The 21,379-nt window shown below is 41.8% G+C and overlaps 1 protein-coding gene across 4 annotated transcripts in view; it reads right to left on the reverse strand.

Moving 5' to 3' along the window:
• The window catches only part of LPAR1 (lysophosphatidic acid receptor 1), a 59,279-nt gene that overhangs the window by 29,124 nt on the left and 8,776 nt on the right, over positions 1–21,379 (reverse strand). For 3 of the 4 annotated variants that reach the window (XM_015849875.2, XM_015849878.2, XM_015849876.2), the window contains exon 2: positions 7,525–7,693. In XM_015849875.2, coding sequence (XP_015705361.1) covers positions 7,525–7,584 — 60 coding nt within the window. In that variant the 5' untranslated portion in view covers positions 7,585–7,693. Of the gene's footprint in view, positions 1–7,524; positions 7,694–17,048; positions 17,140–21,379 lie in introns of those variants that run through there. The other variant, XM_015849877.2, reaches the window with a different exon arrangement.

Below are 21,379 nucleotides of genomic sequence, written 5' to 3' on the forward strand. Positions count from 1 at the left end.
AGGGAGCTTGGTGGTGAGTGGCAGCCCAAGTGGGGAGGGCTGTGCACCTGGTGATGGGTAGGGTGCAAGATACACTGACTGATGCTGTCCAAATTAAGTCAGTACAAGGTGCCTGAAGGGCAGATGATCAGCTTATAAACCCCCACAATCTGAGAGTTTGCAAAGTTCCTTAATTCACTTATGAAGGAAAAACCCCAAAAGACTTCCCCCCACCAAGAAGATGGGCACACTTGTTTCTTGCCGAGAGAAAGAGAGATGAACATTCTTAGAATACTAAGGTCTGACTTTTACAGAGCCTTTAAAACTTGGAAGCCACAAAAATGTTTCCATATCCAAGCGAACACTTTAAAATATTTTAACCCTTCCAAATGCAGTCTGCTTCTCTCCTTTCCCCTCATACAGAATTAACCTTGACACACTGCTGTTTTCTTACCTAGAACACAATGAGAAGATGAAAAGCCACTTATCTGGCAAGGAAGCCTGAGGAAGATGACAGATCTGCATAGTATGATATGCCAAGTGAAAGCCAGAGACCTCAAATTTGCAGAAGTCATTCAACTTGCATGCAATCTCCTTGAAGTTTATGAGACTCAGTGGAGACTCATCTTATACAGGATGAGCTTTTAATTCTGAGGTAGTTGCCCTTGGATCCCAAAAATAATATTTATCATTCTCAGTGTTATCCAGAAACCCAGAAAACATTTCAGAGGAAAAGCAGAATTGGGAATGGTGAGTTAGTACTCCAAAATAGCAATAGGTGGCTTACAGCTCTATCTTTAGAACAGAAAGCACTGAAGAGAGAAGCAATAGTATGCTATAAATTTAGCTAAATACTCTGAAATTTACCGACATACCAGGAAGGCTAGAACAGAAAAACTTGGGGAAACTGCCAATTTCAAAATCCACAAAAAGGGTATCAATTAAGAATATCTTTAAAGGAAGCACAGAAGAGTACATTTAGGAATAATTGAATCAATATGTGAATAATTTCTCAAGCTGCAATTGCTAAACCATGGACTTTATAAAAGTAAAGTTGTAACAGATGAGGAAAAAAAATCCAATTTGCAAGAAAAATCTCTCCACTATCTAATGCAAAGCAAAACCTGTTGAGAATGCAAAGGTAACAAGAGGTTCGAAAGTAAAGGGATAAAAAGAAAGGTATTTCCTTTAAGGGTAAAAGAAGAGTTTGATAGGGGCCATTAACCCAACATGTCAAAATCAAGAAACTCTTGAGACAAGGGTACTGATTCATCATAGCCTTATGCAATTATTTATGTCTGTAAAATGAAGTAATACTCTACCACCAAGACACAGTAGAACTTCACATACCCGTTCTAGAACTGTATTAATTGTGTGACAGACTGGAATAAAATCTGAATGTTAGATTTGGCGGTTCAGTCACAGCAAGCCACTTCCTTGTTTCACTAGAAACATTTTTCATTTCTCACAGCTGAAAAAGTAGGAGAAAATCAATCAGTTTGCAAGGAGATCCCTTTAATTCTGCTGTGACGTGATTAAGAAAAAAATAATACACAGACACTGTGGCAACATCTTAAGAACACTTTTGTTGTTGATTCTACTGCTGAGTTTCAGATCTAATAGATGTTGCAGGTAGTACAAGTCCTGGGCTAACCAGCAGCTTGCACCTGCAAAGGGTAACCTAACCTATCTAAGCACTCATGGCACCAAAGAGACCCAGCAACACTGGAAAAAGAAGCAGTTTTGTTGCTGGAAGGTATAATTCACAAGTGACACAGATCCTGATGGAAGCTATGATTACAACAACCTCCACAGATTGACTATAAAACCAAGAAGGGTGTTGACTTTCTTTAGTGCTTATTCACTGTGATTACTACAAAATCAAGGTCAAAAATAGCTTTTGAGGACTGAAAAAACAGAACAGGCAAGAGCTTGAAGTCCAGCAGAAGCTAAAAATTCTTTTCCTCTGGAAGCTGACTATCCAGCCTGAAATGCACAGACTCAACAGTACAACTTTTCAGGATAGACAGATCAGGACTCATGCCATTCAAACATGGTTTCTCATTAGTTCAGAGCAGTGATGGTGAGAAACACTTTTCCAGCAGGCCCACAGATTGCTAGCTCTCTTGATTCAAACTTCTGCCTTTTCTTCAGCTAATGAAAGAAGCATGCATATGCAAATACAACTCCTTTCACTGCATAAGTAGATTTAGGAAACTAAAAAGCTAACCGAACTGGAAAAAATTATCCAACAGAAGACAGAGAGTGAAGCCATCGCTCCAGCAACATATCATGTAATTTAGGCCCTGCTGTTTCATTGTTCCTTTCCCACAGACCCAATGTTTTCAGATAAGCTGCATCCTTTCCAAGCTGTACCTACATGCTCTGATGAATATTTTCGAACTCAGAACCAATTGATACAGGGTGGAGTTCCACATCACCACTTTCCCCCCCTTCCATTAGCTCAATGGCTTTGAGCATTGATTACTTTCTCCCAGACCACTCAGCACTTCTCTGCTGCCCTGATGCTGCCTTCCAAGCGCCTCTGAAAGAGATGCCATCACTACAATGCAGAGATAGAGCAAAAACACACTAATTGGGAAGGCAAGATTGAGTATGTCTTGCAGAATGTTGAGGCTAAATGTTCCATGCACACTATGTAAAGGGGTTTTGTGAAGCTCCTTGAGTTTCACTCTTTTCTGGAGGAGCTTTCCTGAACTTGATCATCGCAGCCAACATCTGACCTGCTTAGTTATTCCTGCATCAAGGGCAGCTCAGGACAGGCCTACCCAGCCCCAGGAGGAAAGGGCTTTTGCTCCATGTGTGATGCCTTAGAAACCTTCAAAGGGGAATAAACCAGAGGGAAAACAGAACAAAACAAAACAGAACAAAACAAGAAACAAACTGAACAAGCCTCCACAAAACCCACTCCTCCAACATCCCAACTGAGTTCCCATGCATAATGAAACATAGCGTGCATCCCTCAGGCCCAATTTGGTGCTCTACATTCAAGCTGGGGATGAGCTTTTGGCTCCAGCAGCTGAAAGACTGGTCTTTTATGCTGAAAAAATTCTGGAGGAGACTGAGGCTGTTTGCATCTCCAGGGCACACCTTCCATCGCTCCTCACAGAGCAAACCAGTAATGCTAGCACTTGGGAGAGGTTAGCCTACAAACAAAATGCTTATTCAGAATTATGTTAACGAGACCTGCACATTTCACTGTGGGCTGGAAACCAAGATTTCAAAATGGGAACAAGATTGTCTTGCATTTACTGCTGCAAATATATATATATATTTTCTTGAAATATACATCGAATAGTTTTGGGTAGGTGTATCACTAATCACAAACTCTTTGCTTCTTCCTGTCTGACCATTTCCTTTTTGTCCTCTCATTTGCCTTAATCACCACCCCCAGAGGTCTGTTTTGGTACGGAGGTTAATCTGTTTAGTCACTTTGAAGTGAAGAGAAATGCAGTGCCTGTACCATCTGCAGAAATTTGGGCAGCAAATGCAAAATATGAAACATGCTGGGTTTTGCTGTGGAAATGGGTGATGACAGCTGTGCCAACCCACAGGAGCCTGTTCTTAGGCACCAGTGTAAAGAGGAAAAAGCTGCTGAGGATGACCATTCTGTGGCATGGATAGCTTAAACTTCTTCAACTCTAATTTCAACAAAAGGAAAGGAAAATAAAGAAGTATTCAGTGGCACTGAGTGGAAGAAGTGGTTTTTGGCTCTGGTAACCACGCAGCCATGAAAGGACACTATAATGGAATCTGCTATGGGTTTCTCTTTGGAACAGCTGCAAGGCGGTTATTTAAATGTATTCATTTACTTCTAGCGTTTGGCTGGTAGAATCCACTGCTGGCAAAAGCAAAGAGAGAGTGATGAATTTTGTTGTTTTCTTGTTTTAAGCATTTCTGAAGCACTGCTGGAAGTCTCTATTTCATTAAACAAGTAAGGCTCACTTCATTTCATCTTCAAAGCTTTTATAGCAGAGTTCATCTCATGCCGTTCACAAGAAAAGAAGATACTAATCACTCCACAGAGTAAATTGCTCTGTTTAGATCACCACTTGTTGTGTTTCCTCTTTGCAAAATGCAAAGCCCTCGGGGATATTAAATGTTTCCTGCAGCCTCCTTTAACTTTCTGCTTTGCTGCACTATCAGACTAGTCAGGTTTCTGTATCTTTTTGCACATATGAAGCTGAAGCATGAAGTTGTCAGATTTGCAGAAAAATAAAATAAAAAAAAATAATCCTGAAACTTAAAAAAATGTAGAGTTTTGTAATTTTTCTGTCTCTTAAGGAACAGAACAGCTTGTGTCTTGCTTGCAAATAGATTCAGCCTTACAAGAAAACTCCATCACCAAGCCATTGCAGGACCTTACCTTAAATGACTGATACATTTTTCAGGGGAAAAAAAAAAAAAAAAAAAAGACTGTTAAATATGGCAATTTTTCTTTTAATTGACTTGTTTGATATATCAGGAGTGCTGTCCCAGGACCATTTTCTATTCCACATCTCAGCTGCAGTCAGTCAAATGACCTTGAAATCCTTCACAGTTAAACATGGCCAAGAAGCCTTAAGTCCTTATCTCTGGTGAATGCTGGAGGGGGAAAGAAGGTTGGAGCAGAGCTTCAGAGAGATCAGTGTGTGGGAGGATATCAAGAGAGGTTACTGTGGAAAACAAGTGTTGCTTCAGCAGAGGTTTGTAGAGATGCATCTAAGTCCCTTCTTGTGCTGACAGACTGGCAATAAGAAAGTAGTAGCAATGTTACACCTGGTATTAAGGAGCAACTTTCAAAAACCTTTCCTAAATCTGAGCCTTTTTGTTGACTCAGATTTCAATTAAATTATCAACAGATACAGATTTCAATTAAATTAGCAAAAATTTCCCCATTGCGATGTCACCACAAGCATCTGTAGGATCAAGCCTAAGCCAAAACCTGTCTAAGTGGGCTTTGGACTACAAAAAGCACCGCTGAGGTCTCTGGGATTATCTGGCATGGTAACAGCCTATTCTTGCTTGTCCTAGTGCACTTAAATGGCTGATGACAATCAAAGGAGCATTTGTTTCTGTGACAAGTACATTTGTACTTATTTATAATGCTAAAGTGTTCAGATGAAAGGAAACCAACTATCTTGGTAACACTGAAGAAAAGATTTAATGCTAAAAGATAAAATAAAAATAAAAAAGAAACATTGAAGTAAAGTAGCAAAAAACTTTTTTCTTTTTCTTTCTTAATAATAAATGAGATGCCATCTAGCTCACGTAGAAAGCATGCAAAGCTACTTCCAAGTTGTTCTATTTTTTTAATCTTTAAAACATTAGACCCTAAATGTCTTCTGCAGCTGACTATGGTATCAACTTAGTTTTAAAAGGAAAAATAATGTGCTGCAGAAAAAAAACCAAAAACAAACAAACAAAAAAACGGTATTCTAACAGATGTATTTTTTCCTAAACAATAACCAAAGCTCATTTTAATGCTCATTTAGCACAAATGCTAAAGGCAAGCCCACTCACTAGGAAACTGCTTCATCTCAGTAATTCCACCTAATGATCTTCCCTTTAAGATGCGTTACAGTGTCCTTTTCTGTTAAAAAACTGTTCCTTGCCCTCAGCAACACAAGTCTCCAGGCTGGCTTTTTGGAGACATTTCTCCTTTGCAGAGGTTGTAGTCCTGTAACCATCATATCCAGCATGGCTTACTGAAAGCTGTGGGGAATTCACACATGCACTTAAACCTTCCCATGTGGATATCATCTGTGAAACTGGAATCTGCTTTTACAGTAACAGGTTCAGAGAATACAATTTTACAACCCACACCAAGATAACAATCTTTCCTTTGCTACCTGTTGCCATTTTGTTTTTGCTCCCAATTCACATCCTATGGAAGTATGGCCTCTAAAACCCAGACGTGGAAGGAAGAGCCACAGAATCATAGAATCTCCAAGGTTGGAAAGGACCTCTAAGATCAGTCAGTCTGACTAACCACCTCTCACTAGTATTTCCAACTAAACACATCTGCGTTACCAGCCAATGTCCAGTATAATCTTCTTGCCTCTTGTCTTTGGTCTAGAGATCCAGATCCTGTGCATGATATGCTCAGCAGAATGTCCCTGCACATACTGCTAAAGTGTGCATTTATGGTACATGCAACAGAACTGTAGTTTAGAATGCCATTTTCAATCAAACCCTTTAAAAGTGATAGCTTTTCTCCCACTCATTCCTACACCACATTTGACCTTATTTTCTCCTCAAGAAGGCATTTATACTGAACAGCAACTTCTGAACAGTTGCACACACTTCTTACACACCAAGAAGCTTCTGAAGGGAGAATCCATGGAGACAGTGGTGCAAGTGCCTTTCAGAGCATGCAGGGGATGGTCTGGGGAAGCCTTTCTCCAGGAAGGCAGAAGAGTCCATCAGTGGCCAAGCACCCTGCAACACAGCCATGCAGAATCTCTTTCCTGCCAGGTGTACTGACCTGCTAGCAAAGAGACAAAACCCTTCTCTGACACTAACACAGACTTGAAAAGCAACAAAAATAGTTTTGAAATGTACTAGTTCTTCATCTGAAATCCAGGAAGAAAAGGAGCACAAAGAATTCCCCCTAAAAAAAGTCTTGGGTTCAGCTCCACCACCCATTAGTAAGTTTTTTTGCAGCTTCACAGAGGTCCAGAGATCTCTGCAGACTGCTGCATTCCTTGGTGCTCACTGCTAAGAGATTCAGTTCTCCCAGGTCAAAAGATCTTTAGCAAAAGGGAAAAAAAAAAAAAAAAAAAAGGAAAAGAAACCTCAGATTGCTGATTTTCTGATGGTATCACCCAACTTAACCAGCTGTGTTTCATGTTCAGTAAAGTATATACCCTTAAAAGTTTTAAGTTCCAACAGGCACCTGGGTCTCAAGTCAAAGGGACTTTCCAAGATGAAACCTTCATTGGACCTAACATCTTCTTTTCTGTTTGTAATATTTACTTCACAAGCAGGAACAAGTACGTGGCGTTCAGTGCATGGAGCTGAAGAAATCACTTAGGTATTTATAAATATCAAGTCTTAAGCACGCACTTTGACTCATGAAAGTAAGATTAGTAATTGTTAGTAATTGTAAGTATATTATTAATTTTATTGCTGGTTTTGGCTTAAAACCGTAGCTCTCCTAATAAGAGAACTGAACCTGAAATTTCCCGTGGTTTTATTCCAACTGAACCCCATTGTGACCTTCTTCTACTCTGTATTCATTACGCACAGTGAAATCAAACCACATGGCAGGGAACACCTACATGGAAACAGTAAAGATCATAATATGCTGTATCTTTTCTTCTACAAATAGCAGTATAACACAGTGCCATACCTCAAAGTATAACAACATTCTTAGCAAATGATGAGTGTCTTTCATACAACGTTTCAGGGAAAATTCCCTCAATGACTCAAAACTGTGAGAGAGGGAAAAAAATAAAAATAAAAAAAAAATGCAGGGATTCAATAGAGAAATAAAAAAGTTCAGGCAGCTTAGCTGTTTGAATTTCATTGTGATCTCCTCACCTCAATCACCTCAGGCTGTGACATCATGGAGGACGGAACCAAATCGGTGGGGATATCCATTTTAGCTCAAAATGTTCCCGTTGTCCTTGCACCCCTCCTCTGCAGCCACAAACTTCTGGTAGGAATACGGAGATGCCTCCTCAGATCCTAGTCATGCTGGCATTTGCTCCTGGCAAGAAGAAAAAATATGGTTAAGAATAAGATGAGAGCTGGGTATGCAGTCAACACCCAAGCCCCTCAGTTGCTGCAAAACTAGTCTGGGAGTTTGCACAACCCAGCTGGCTCACATGGCCATTTACAATAGACTCGCAGGAGGAATTTCAAAGGGCACCAAGTAATTTGGTCCAGAACAGCAAAATAATTCACTTGACCACACTAACTAGAACTCACAGAAACTGCACACAGCAAGAAGAGTAATGTGCAGACCCTGCACGCATTTCTAAAGACAGATGGTCACTTGAGAGCGCTACAGCCACAGTCACATTTTTTCCCCACTGAGAAGAACAACAGGAAAACCTTGCAGAGGATTACCCTCGGGTTCTCAACTGTTATTGTCTTACACTTCAGTGATCACAAATGTTCTTCGACTTCAGGATTATGACAAACTTATTGTAGGTGAGTTTCAACTACACTTATTCTTTCTGGCAGATACATACTGCACGTGAATATACTGAGTTGATGCATAAAGGCTGATCAGATGATACAACAAAACAAACAGTTTTCTTCTTAGCTATCATGTTTATCAAGGCTTAGATCAGCTTCAGCCTACGTTTCTATTCCTATGTGCAAAGGAAACCAAACAAAAGGGTAGAAAACTGCAAATTGCCATGAAATCAAGCCCACTTAAAAATTCCAGGCTTATGCTACTGCAGCCATTAATTTTTTTCCACAGTTATGCAAGATGTACACAATACAGCCCACAGACTAGCCACCAAAAAGGATTTTGGAGAAAGACCTATTGCTCATAGCATCTACCACTTCCTACTGTGTAAGTCACAGTGGCAAACCACCCCCGCAAAGCGTTCTCAGCCTTCATCAGATACACCTAAAATGACCCCTGATCTAACCGGTATTTTTCAATCTCAGACCATGGTGCAAGCACACAGCCAAAGCTAGCAGCTTTCCTGGCCTTTGGTCCCTTTTCTCAAAGCCAGCCCATACTTACACAGCCAGGATGGAGCAGGTAAGCTGCACTACACGTGCTCTTCTGAATTGATTTTGTCTTTCTGTGTGCCCGACTCCCAACTCAGCCTTCACGTACCATTCTGGAAATTACTCCTCCTTCTCAAAAAGCATTATCTTCAAATGCCTGCTTCACATTTCAACACATCCCAGCATGCCTGACATCACTTGTAGCTGCCTGGCTCATCTTCCAAGCTCTAGGATCATTTTTCCCCTCTTTATATAGCTTTCCAGTGACCCCTATTCCTTCTTACTCATCTCTTACTAGCAGCCTTTCATTCTTTCCACTCCTTGCTCCAAATTTTTAGTACCGTGCTCATACAGAGGACAGAAAATGGAGATTTAGCATTTCTCCAAGAAAAGCTTCACTGGAAATCAAAGAACCACATGGCAGATCTTTCAGGTTTCCCATTTCCACTTCAAATCAGAGTTTTTCTCTGATTTGAAATTCACTGATTTTTCCACAGTGTGTGAGAGATGAAAGAAACATCACTACAATGTCAACTTGAAACTGCTGCCATTCTGACTTAGGGAATTTTTGCTATTTGACCAAGAAGATTTCCAGTAAAACTCCATCAACAGCCTCAGGGTCATCAGCTGCGAGATACTGTCACAAATCTAACTTGAATAACACCTCTTTAGACCTCTGTTTCTATCCTTCTTAAAACATGCTGAAGAGTAGCAATGAGCCTGCCTACGCCTTACAGCAGCTCACTGTTCATTCCTACATTCTCCTTTCTTGCTCCTGAAACATTGTCACTCTTGCAAACTGGAGAACAAAACACACCACATGCAGACTTCAGAAAGGACTATCTTGAACAAAATCAGGTATATGCTCAGAATTCTGCTTGATGATATAATTATTTTTTATTAGGGATCACCACAAGACAGAGGAGAAAAAGTGAAAAAAAGTAATAATCTTAAACCTGTTTAGCCTTTAACTGGCTCCAGGTAGTACACCAAGAACAGAGAAAGCCCTATCTTGTATTAGGCCCCAAGTACCTCAACACAGACGAAAGGAAAACATGTCTGCAGTCACTTCATCATCTCTCCAGGAAACTGAAAACACAGGACCAGTGAAAAACACTTTGGTGTGACCATTTTGTGCACCCACCCGGCTGCATTTTCACTGCATGCACTGCACTGATCCCTCCCTTAGGCAGGAAAATGAGGGTTCTTCTGCACACATCTTGCATGGCAAAAGGTGCCTCCAAGCAGTACAGTTAAAAAAAAAATAAAAATGCAGGATGCAAAAGATTAGAGCAAATCAGGATTCACCCTGATATCCTGAATGCCACTCATGCCAATAAACTGGTTGCTTCTTCGTCTCTGCCCAGCCAACAAAGCCTATAAACAGGTAAGAGTGGGCAGATGGAAGGGGACAGAGAGCATGAAGGATGGGGTCACACTGCTTTTGAACCATACTGGAGTTGTTCGACCTCCTGAGCATAAGGTAGGCAGCAATGAGGACTTCCTGCCAAAAGGTTACGCTCCTAAAAGCATTCCTGCTGAAAGTGGACAAAGGACTCTCCCCGTGCCCCCAGCCCACCCCAGCTCCTTCAGCAGTAACAAGATGCAAAGGGGACTCTGCTTTCACAGCAAACAAAGGTGGCTTCTAACTTAATACCCGTGTGAGCTCTGGGTTCAGCCTTGTGTTTTTCAAGAACTGCAAATAAAGGCAACAGGATCTCCCAATGAACTCCACTCCGGAGCATTGTGGCAAAAAATGTAATCTCCACTAAAAAGGAAGTCCGAAACACAAAAGCACAGGAGTGGCTTCTTACTAATGAGGTTTTGATGGCTTACTGCCTACAAGACTGAAAGAAAATCCCCAAATCTGGTAACAGCTTCCCACATATCATTCCCAAACACTGGAACTGGAAGCATTGCATGCAACAGTCTGTGATGTCTTCCCTTGATAGGTGCTGCTGTCTTAGCTGGTACCACTGAGAGAACTACCGAGTGGGGAAAGACATTCAACACTTATTTACAATTAGTGAAATGAAAGTTACTGAACTCCAACAAGCAGAATTTCACCATAAATGCAACATTTAGAAATTCATTTATGGTAACACACTGTGTTATGGGGTAACTCTGAAAAGTTGCTGACACTTGAGAGAGTAGCACCTATCTAACATGTGGACCATCCATCCCACCAAATGAAATGTGGTTTTTAAACACATTATGATTAAATATCATCATTTCTGGATCACCCATCTAAGAAAGCAGGAAAGAGAAGCAACATAGTTCTATCATTACTTCAAGCAGTTAGGAGAAATGCAGTTAAATAGCAGAAAAACACTGATGGAACTACTTCTGAAAGACCCATTGCAATGACAAAAATAATTATCCTATTTTTGCAAAGACCTTCAAAAAAGCCAGCTGTGTTTTCAGACTTTGAGTCTGCCTCCTGTGTCGGTTCATATCAGACTTTTGGCACCGTTACAGTTGTTCAGCCTTGACACCTATCATCACACCATCCCTTCGTACCGCTGCCTCTCTCTACAGACTTCAAGTTTCTGGTTTAGGTGACTGAAGAGATGCTGATTCAGCATGATCTTGAAGCTACTGTTTTTGGCTCAGCTAAACAGAGCTACTCTCCCTGTCCATCTCTAGTGAATAAAAGCCTAACTTGCGGTTGTAAAGAGGACAGTTTTAAGTACTAATTGACCCCAGATGGCTAGGAAAGTCAAGGAAAATAAAACAAAAAATTGAAGCACATTTTAGAAAGGCAAGATTAGAAAAATATCTGATACATGGAGTTCCTCTTCCAGATGTCACTCCAGAGACATACCACATTTCACATGGCATCCTCTGACTTGCCATCCAAAGAGCCATCATCTGGCACCACTCACCTCCTTTGCCAAACAAATCTTGCCTGTTAGCTTGAGCATGTTCAATACACAAATAAAAGCATGGCTCTCCCGTGGCAGCCTTAGAAAGCAAGAAAACACAGAAACCTGGTGCAGGGAAGGGCTGTAACGATCACCTAACTATCTACTGCTTCACTGTACTTGTGAAAGTGATGGCAATAGCACGATCCACCTCACAAGGAAGCTCTGCCACTCATGCACTTTCAGGGAAAGCATCTAGGGAAGAGATAGGTCATGCTGCTCCCTTCACTCTGCAGGGTCTTCATATCCAACAGACTGAGCCAAATCTTTGCACAACGTATTTGCACCAACAGGCTTGGCTTGATACTACCACACTTAATACTTCACTGCCCGCTTTAGTCTATGGAGGGCTTGTGATCTCTGTCTCATATAGACAGAATTGCCAGTAGTAAGTCAACTCTTCCAGCCTTCTGTCTTTCAGTTTTAAAAATATCTTTTCCTCTGAAAAAAAATAAAATACAGAAGGAGAGGGAGAATGCTTTTACAATGCAAACATGAATCTTTTGTTACCCACTATGGACTCGTAGAGTTGTTGCCTCCCTCTTCAGCAATTTTACTCAACTAACAAAAGAACAAGTATAGATATACTCTCTGGCATATTAAGTAAAAATGAAAGGCAGAAATTTCATTTCAATTTCATGCTTCTAAGAAAAGAGAAGACACTGTACTGTTATTCTTTCCTTTACTACAGCGATTGCTAGGAACTACTGCAAAAATTTGGGCTTTCTTTTGCACGTTGTAAGGTATTAGATCCCTTGCCTAAAATAAAGTTATTCCCTCTTTTAAGTCCTTGTTATTTTGGGCCTTTACTACCTCTGACATTGGCACTTGGAACAGCAGACACAGAGATTCTATTTACATCAATGTACTTTTGTTCCTTAAAATTATTCAGAAATTCACGGTAACTTTTTGAACTTATTACAGAACCACAGAATGGCTTTGGCTGGAAGTGATCTCAAAGATCAGCCAGTTTCAACTGCCTGCTTCAGGGCTGGTTGCCACCCAGCAGGTCAGGTTAGAACAGGGCCCATCCAACCAGGCCTGGAGCTCCTCCTGGGACGGGCTCCCACATCTCTGCCAGGGCCTCACCACCCTCTGAGTGAAGAATTTTATCCTAACATCTCACCTAAACCTCAACTCTTTTAGTTTAAAGCCACCCCCACTTCTATCACTACCAGACTGTGTATAAAGTCGGTCTCCCTCCTGCCTGTAACTCTCTTCAGGCACTGGAAGGTCACAATTAAATCTCCCCAGAGCCTTGTCTTCTCCAAGATAAACAACCTGAACAAGCCCAGCTCCTTCAAACTTCTCTTCAAACTCTTCAAACAACAAAGCAGAATGAGCTCCGTAAGAGATGGGAAGCTTCAACGAATGGCCCACCAAAGCACACTGACAAGCCAAATTCATGCAAGTGGTTATGATCTCCACAATGCAATTTCCTCCCAATTCTGTCTTCTCCTTCTGCTTCAGAATGTGTTTCATCTGCAAATGAATATAACCTCTCATGACCCACGTTAGCTTACTTGCTTGGTGATTAAAAGTGGAGGGATCTCTCCTGCTCTACCCTCAGCAGATGTTGGTGGTTTTGAAGCCAGATCAAAATTAACCATACCTGTCAGGCTCTGCTTGCTATGCATGCAATAGAATACATGTTTTAAATCAGTTTTTGCAACCTGGTTGACACCAGCTCGGCCTGTTCTCCTGATATCTTTTTCCAGCAAGCAGGATAAAGTTGGTCTTTGGATCCACCACTCATTACTATAGCAGTAAGTATCAGAGTAATTCTAGTAATGATGCTGGCTAAACTGGCTTAATATCAGTGAATCAGAAATTACACTGACAGAGTAAAAAATGAGTTTCTCACTAACAGCATGGAAGGCAAGTATCTAGTTCTGACATCACATACATACATATGCACTGAGTATGCCATAGCAATACTTGCAACCATTCAGCACATCTTCAGATCCAGTGCCATCAAATGGCATGAGTTACTGCTTCTTCTGTTTGTCACTTCTTGTCAGTGGACAGGTTACTTTAAAGAGTAGCAGAGCTACCAAATCTCACCCATTCATACAGAGAACTTCCAAATGAATGCAATCACTGTGGAAGTGGATTTGCAAGGTTTTACTGAGGGGTCGTGGGAGTCTGGAAGTGGGAGTGCAAAACAAAAGGGACAAAGCTGCTCTATTGGACATTTCTAAGTCCAACTTCACTGCCTAGAAATGTGTTCTGTTGCAATTACCTAACATATGGAAACATTCAGGCACAATGATGGGCAATCTCTACTGCAAAAAATGGATCATGAAATGTACATCGCAGTCTCTTTCCCACTAGCAAGAGCTCATGTCACTGAAATTAAAACTAGCCCTAAGCACTTGGTCAAAGTTTTCATCTTGAGAAGACCTAGAACAGACTACAGATGTAAAGAACTACTCATAACATGCTGACAAAGCAACCAAGTCCCTCACAGGAAAGATGGCAAAGTTTGCCATGCTGCTGTTAGGCTATCAGTTTGTACAAGAGGTAAAAACTGTTTCGCAGGCACTAATAACAGACTTCAAGATGCTTATGTAAATAACAGCCCATCCCCAAAATGCCATACATACGCTGCCCAAATGGCAACTGGAAATTAATCCATGCCCAGGAACATTTTTCCATCAGATCACAGTGGAAAAAGAAACCATTTATTTTTGGCAATGAATGTTTAATTCACTTGGGCATTGAAAGCCATTTATCTCCAGGTGCAATTTAAGAGATGAAATGCATTTTTCTGCAGCATGATTGGGTTAATCCACTAGCATCAACTTTCACCCAGATCATGTCTGTTTCCAGAATGTTCCTACCAGTGAAATAATGCATTGTTTGTGTGCAAACATTTCCAGAGCAATTATTAAAAAAGAGATTTATTTTCCCAACACAACAGAATAGACAAAACAGAAAGCAGCTAAGTAAAATACCATTAAGACTTAAAAGGGAAAGGAGGAGGCTGAGAGGAAGTAAGGGAGGGAGATATGCAACAAGAATAATGCTGTATTTCACTGTCATCAAGAAACAACTTGTTAGTAATAATCTGGCAGTTTCAATGGAGTCTTGAGACTGAAAGGCAGAATGGGGTAGTGCTTTCTTTCTCCTCTTTGGTAATACAATAAAGCAATGGGGTTTTGCAATCAGAGAGACATAGAAATATAGAATTGTTTGAGTTGGAAGGGAATCTTAAAGGCCATCTAGTCCAACCCCTTGCAATGAACAGGGAGGGATACCTACAGCTCCATCAGGTGCTCGGATCAGCCGGATACTGAATGTCTTCAGGGTCTGTCAGCTCCAGCAAACTGGAGGGGCATGACCAGGGCTCCAGGAATGGGCACAGGATGCCCCTGGCATCCTCCTGTTGAAGAGCTGTCACAGGGGGACCAGCATAGCCCCTGTGGAAGGAAGCATGGCCTCCAACGAGAGGCCTTCAGCACCCATGCTGCCCAGACTGCTGAGGAATACTGCCAGCCTGGGTCACAAGAATGGAGGTCCCCTCCTCCAGCTGCTCAGAAACACACCTCTTCTCCTGTGGGCATCATCTGGTTCAGACTTACTCAATCTAAGCGCTTGTAGCAGCAGCTGAAAAAGCAGAAGGACAGAAGCTCCTACAAGTTTGGGCCTAGCCCAGGCACTGAACATGTCAATGCAGATATATTTTTACCTGTTTACATTGCTGCTGCTCTGTCTGTAGAGTGAAGACTCTTCAACTGTTGTCTTGAAAGCAATTCAATCCTTCCCAGAAAACTGGTGGTTTTGTTTTTGCTGAGGTCTCCTCTACCTAATACATCTATTTCTGTGCTTGTATGGCGTTTGCTTTGATTGCCTTTTGTCAACCACAGTATAGATTCCGCATAATGCCTGCACAACCACATCTTAGCTGTCACCAGGATGTGTATTTGCTGTACACCACCTCACAGATTGCCTGACTGAGAGGAGAGCTTCAGGCCGCTGCACAAGCCTGCAGCCTGCTTGCAGCTAGAAGAGACTTACACTGAGACTTAGACTGTCTCAGTCTTTCACGTTCAGGAGAATAATACAGATATTACTCTTTCCTTATATCAGGAAAAAGATGAAATTTTCAGCAGATGCTGGAAAGAAAATTGATTCAAGCTACTAAAAAAAAACTGCCCTTGCAGTCAGCAGGAGCCTTTCACAACACAACAATCAACAGAAGATCTCAAAACTACATTGCTTGCACTCGCAGCCCAGCCCGTGCTTCAGAAAAAATGACATCAGTCAAGCCTCTTTGAATAGGGGCTCTGTGGCTAAACAGGGGGAGATCATTGTGCTGGCCTCCAGAATTAATGATATGATTGCTGCAGGCGGCTGCTAAATCTTTCCATGGCATAACGCAGCCAGCTAAGAGCTGGGCAGAGATTGCAGAGAGGTGTGCCAGGTGGAGCCCGTGCACTCTCACCAAGCAGCCTCAGAAGGTTTGCAGAGACAGAGATGATCTGCGTAAGACTGCCCCTTCTTCACCACAAAGCAGCAAAACTCCTGTGTTACTCCTTTTCTACACACTTCACTCGTTTACAGAAGAAAAAGAGTAGCACCGTGCAGAGGCACTCCCTCCAAAAAATCATCTGCTCATGTAATGAACATGTGGGTCAGGAGATAAACCTTCCCCATCATCCCACTGAAGCAAGATCAGAGTCTCTCCCCATTCCCCTCAAAACCCCAAAACCCATCAAAAATCAATCTAAATACATAAGAGAAAGAAAACATTTTCTTTCCACAAATTTGCAATGCAGAAGTTTCATCAGTCTGTACACTACCCTGAAGCTTTTATCTTGCAGGGAAATCTTTTCCATATGCCAATCTGGCTTGACTGTCACCATGCCTCATAGCCCTTTGAAGATGACAAAGTCAGGCTGACCACAGCTATGCACTGGGTTCCACCAAAGGGCAGACAGTTCAAGCGTCTGTAATTAACCTGCGCTCTTCTGCCTTTCTCCCTCAGCTACCCTAATGCTGATCTGCAGAAGGGACCTCCAGATGTCTTGCTGTGGCCACCAGGAAGGGTCTTCAGAGAGTACATTACTCCTGAAATTGCAAGCTATTCAGTTTTAGGTTTTTGTTCTTGTTTTTGGCTGTTCTTTATTCTGGCAAGCCAAGAGTCTGATCCTGTGCCCATGAAGTTCAGTGGCAGGCAGGCAGACTCCCACTTCCCAGGCGTTTGCTACAGGTCCAGCCGGGCTGAAGACAGCTCTGACCCCACTTGTTCTGCTATGCATACCCACACAATTTCCTGCTGCTGTGGTTACTCATGGTAAAAGGAATTTGAGGGGATGGCTGGGAGATGTCACTGCAGCGTTGATAGAGGCAGAATGGATCCTTGTTGGGCCCTCCCTGACATTTGCTTTCAGATTAATGGAAATGGCCACGAACATCTTGAAGAGAGAAAAACAAACATCTTACCTCCCTGTGTCAGAGGCAGTAAGAGGCACACTTTAAAGGTCTTCTCTAAGGCACATAAACATCTCATCATGAAGGCAGGAAACTAAACACTGCTGTATCTAATTTTAAAAAAGGAAAAAAAGAAAAAAAGAATTTTCTTGGCCTTTCAGTTTTTTTGTGTCCAAATTAATTAACTCCTTTGCCTCTGGATATTCTAAGGGACTTGCATCTTTACTATTCTGACTTCTGAAATCAAAAGCAAATGCTGAATTTCACTAATAAATAGAAAACACATTTTGAAAGGACAAACCCACAGTATTTGGCTTCAAAACATGTGAAATCATAAATGTGCTCTCCCTAAATCTTGTCAATTATGGTAAAAACTGGACTCACATCAGCTGCAGGCTAATCCACAAGGCATGCAGCAGCACATCAAGCTTCTCTGTGCACTGCTCAGATGAGCTTAAAGAAACCCAAGAGGCAATCTTCCTTCTCTACCCAAATTTCATCATTTTCACTAAAGGTGCCATTACCACACTGTCCACAACCCAGTTGTGCTCCTTTTCCCCACTAAACACAGGACGGTTTCTCACTCTGTTACAGTCTGAAGGCTTTGAAACCATTTCTACAATTAGGCAGGACTTCTGCCTTGTTTGCTTAGGCACTCTTTTAAGAGTCTTTTTTGTATGTCCCTGACCGAGGTCAGTTTGCACCATCCAGCACAATTCACTCAGCTTCCTCTCCTGATTACGTTCAGATTATTTCTGTTCTACACCCATCTCTTGGACAGCATTTTCTTCTTGTTTCTGAATCCAAAACTGTACTTCATCTTTTCTCGAAGCTTCCACTTCTCTGAAATGCTTCTTCTGAACTTTGCCTGAAAAGTTTAAAAAACTTCTGCATGGCTTCTTCAGTTTTCTTATTTGGTCTGTTTTCTTGCAGTTCCCCCTTAAAGCCAGCACGCCAGCTGCCTTCACCTTATTACCCAGAACTTCTAGACTTATTTCAGTCATTATCCACCAGCAGGGCTACTTCTCCCTATGGCTTCCATTAATGTCTGCAAGTTGAAGACTGATTAGAGATGGCATCTAGTTTGCTACTCAGCCAGGCTGCAGAGCCTCCTCCTGCTCTCACCTCAGTGCTGAGAGTGCATCTGCCTCAATGTCCGGGGCTGGCAGCACGCATGTGCAGGTTTCTTTGTCTACATTAGGTGCTTCTTCACCATAATGATCTGTTGAAGACATGAGCAGAAAAACCTACCATCCAAAAATGCTCCTTAAAGCACAGGTAGTGAGCACAGCATCATCAGCTGCAAGAAGCAGTTGTCTGGGGCAACAAAATATCCCTGAAAGAGATTTTCTGATTTCCATCATTCAAATCCATCCAATGCAGACTGGGAAAACTCCAGAGTTACCAACCCATGCCACTACTGAATCTCAACATTATCTCATGACTCTAAAATAAGCTTCATAAAAGGACCACTAGGAAACAAGAGAAAAATGTGAGTAGACATTGACTGCTGGAAAGTAACACCAATCTGCTCTGGCTGATGTAAACAACTGACTACAACGTGGATGCTCTCTCAGAGCACAACCACAAGGAAGCTGCTGTCATATGACAGTGTTTTCATAATCTGCACTTTCATAGTAATGACTTCTAAAGAAACAAATGCTTCTAAAATAAGCCATTTCCGAGCAGTTTCTTAAACTCTTTCAAAGTGGAGTATTCTTACCAACAGACGTGTGAAGAGTTTAAGTAGCAGGGAGAAAAGTTCAAAGTCAGCATGGATAGCTCATCATTTATGATGCATCACCAGCTGTCACCAGCATCATTAGGGGTGGAGGTGTGAAAAAGGAATAATGTGTTGCATGCTTTTGTTTTCTTCCTCATAAACAGTTACAACCACTACCGAGCAAGGAGCCCACTGAAACTATTCATTTGGACAGTAAGCAGCATCCTTCACACTGCTGAGCCAAGTGGGGGCACAGCCTTACACAGGTAATTGGGAGAATTTCTCTATGAGAGAACTCCCATCCCTGTTTTGCTCAGTAATTGGGATGCTGATGTCAGGCAAAGACACTTATATCAAGGTATACATCACCATATAATGCTATGATGCCTTTCTCCAGCTATCACTCCACAGCAGGAAAAGTAGCAAAAAAAAAAACAACAAAAAACCAACACAGTGTAATATGATACAACACTTTAATGAAACAACAACATAGGCTCCATCCGCTAACCCCACCTGACATGACCCATCCCTTGTTTAAAACACGAAAGAGAAGTACTAGTCTGGCATTCCTCTGAAACAAGTTTGTGTTTAGAAGTTAAGGCAATATCCTTTTCACTGGATAAAAAACATCTGGATGATAACAGAATGTCACAATTCCCTAAACAGCTTTTGGGGGGGGAGGGGGGGGGAGAAGTTAAAGCAAATACTTCCCCTGCCTCACTTCCACAAAACAGATGTTCAGTCTTTAGACAGAATGAATGACCACAAAATGCAATAATCTAGAAATGCTGAAGCCAAAAAAGTCCACAATTAAGTGTGCCAAATCCCAAACCCCAAATTACAAATGTACCATCTTAATACAGATTTGCACGAACCCCGAGCAGTGGTCTTAAGCAGGAGGTTAATTAAGTGTATCTGGAACAGAAACTTGCCCACCACTCCACACAGAATAGTACACTGAAGACAGCAAGGCACTGGCTCTTTGTGGCTGAGGCCAGCACCAATGCTGGCACAGCAACTGTTCATCAATCACACAAAACAAAGTAGAAATAGCAGTCATGCTGCTCCAGAAAATTGTTCCTAACATCAGCATCAGTTCAATTGACTTATAATGGCAATTTATCGTGGCAATTTCTGCAGCACTGCATTTTGCACAGCTAAGCCGAATGAAGTTTAAAAGAACTAAGAATTGACAACGAGAAAGAAATATCTTAATGGTGGGGTTTAAATTCCCTGTTCTCACGTCACTGCTTTTTTTCCCCAAGGCCACAAACAATCTTATCTGATGGACAGCAGTGACCCAGAAATAAGATCTTACCTTTGATCTTGCCACAATGGAGTAGCAGCGAACCCAGGAGCTCAAGACAACAGAAATCCTAATGTTGACAAATGAAAGGTAATTACTTCTTGCCCGCCATGCAAGCTGCTGGTGTGTGCTCCTAACAATAGGCAATAGGAATCTGTGAGCCTGTGATGCAAAAATGGGGCTGGCCACTATTTTTCTGGTGGGGATCAAAGGGACTTTGTCCCACATCATACTCCCCATCACCACCCCACCTCAACTTGCTGCAGTTTTTGAGGGACAGCTTTTGGGGATCATCAGGAAACAGCGTGCTCCCCCCACCACTGTCCCAGGAGTAGCAGCTGTCAGAGGTATTTAGTGGAGAGCTACAGCAAAGCATTGGGTTTTGGCCTCAGGTAGCTCATGCTCATCATTCCACAAATTCAAGATTTATAAACACAAATCAGTTCTGAAACATGCCCTAGAAGGATACACCAACATTTAATCACCTGCCCCTCCGACCCTTCCCCTCCCAGTTATCAAGTGAGGTTTAATGCAGCTCAGGCTGTTGCCTATCTGAATACACAGGTAAACACAGAGGCTTAGCGCACAGCTTGACTAATTCGCTTTAAGAATCAACTGGGATTAACTCTAAATTGTGTTTAGCTTTCAGCGCATAGAACAGGTCACGTGAATTAAGTAGGCTGTTGTAAATTCACACCATTCTTGAGTGATTACACAGTTTCTCTGACCAGGTCTTCTGAACACATGCTGCCCAACAGGAAAAATATACTTTGGTCAGAATGTCTGGAGAATTCAAGAGAAAAGAGCCAGGAGGCAGAATGCAGTCAATGCAAAACAACAACAACAACAACAACAACACAAAGAGAATACTTTTAGCACTTATATGTGATGAGAGAAAAGTTAGTGTCCAAGGACTACTACACAGTCTTGCTGTCTTACTGTTTTTCAGATACACTGCTTTTGCACACCTCTTAAGGAACAAAAGAGGATAAAATCCTCAGAATTATGTAGTAGAACAGTTGTTTGCCTCAAACTTTCTCATTGGAATTGACATTAGCAAGAGTACAAACACTGAAATGAACACTGCAAGGCCTTGTTCCAACAGCTATTAAACTATGAACCATAAAGCACTACCAGAGAACTTTCTGTGATGATACACATTAACTAAGGAGTCCCTAAACTGAGGGGTGGATGTGCCACCATCTGCCCACATGCCAGAACGTTTGGGCATCCCACAGTGGGTGTTCACTGTACCAAGCCCAGTGGGAGGCCCTGGCTCTGAGGAACACTCTCAATCCCAGATTGGCCAACCTC

Source organism: Coturnix japonica, chromosome Z, assembly GCF_001577835.2.
Source record: "Coturnix japonica isolate 7356 chromosome Z, Coturnix japonica 2.1, whole genome shotgun sequence".
Lineage (NCBI taxonomy): Eukaryota > Metazoa > Chordata > Aves > Galliformes > Phasianidae > Coturnix > Coturnix japonica.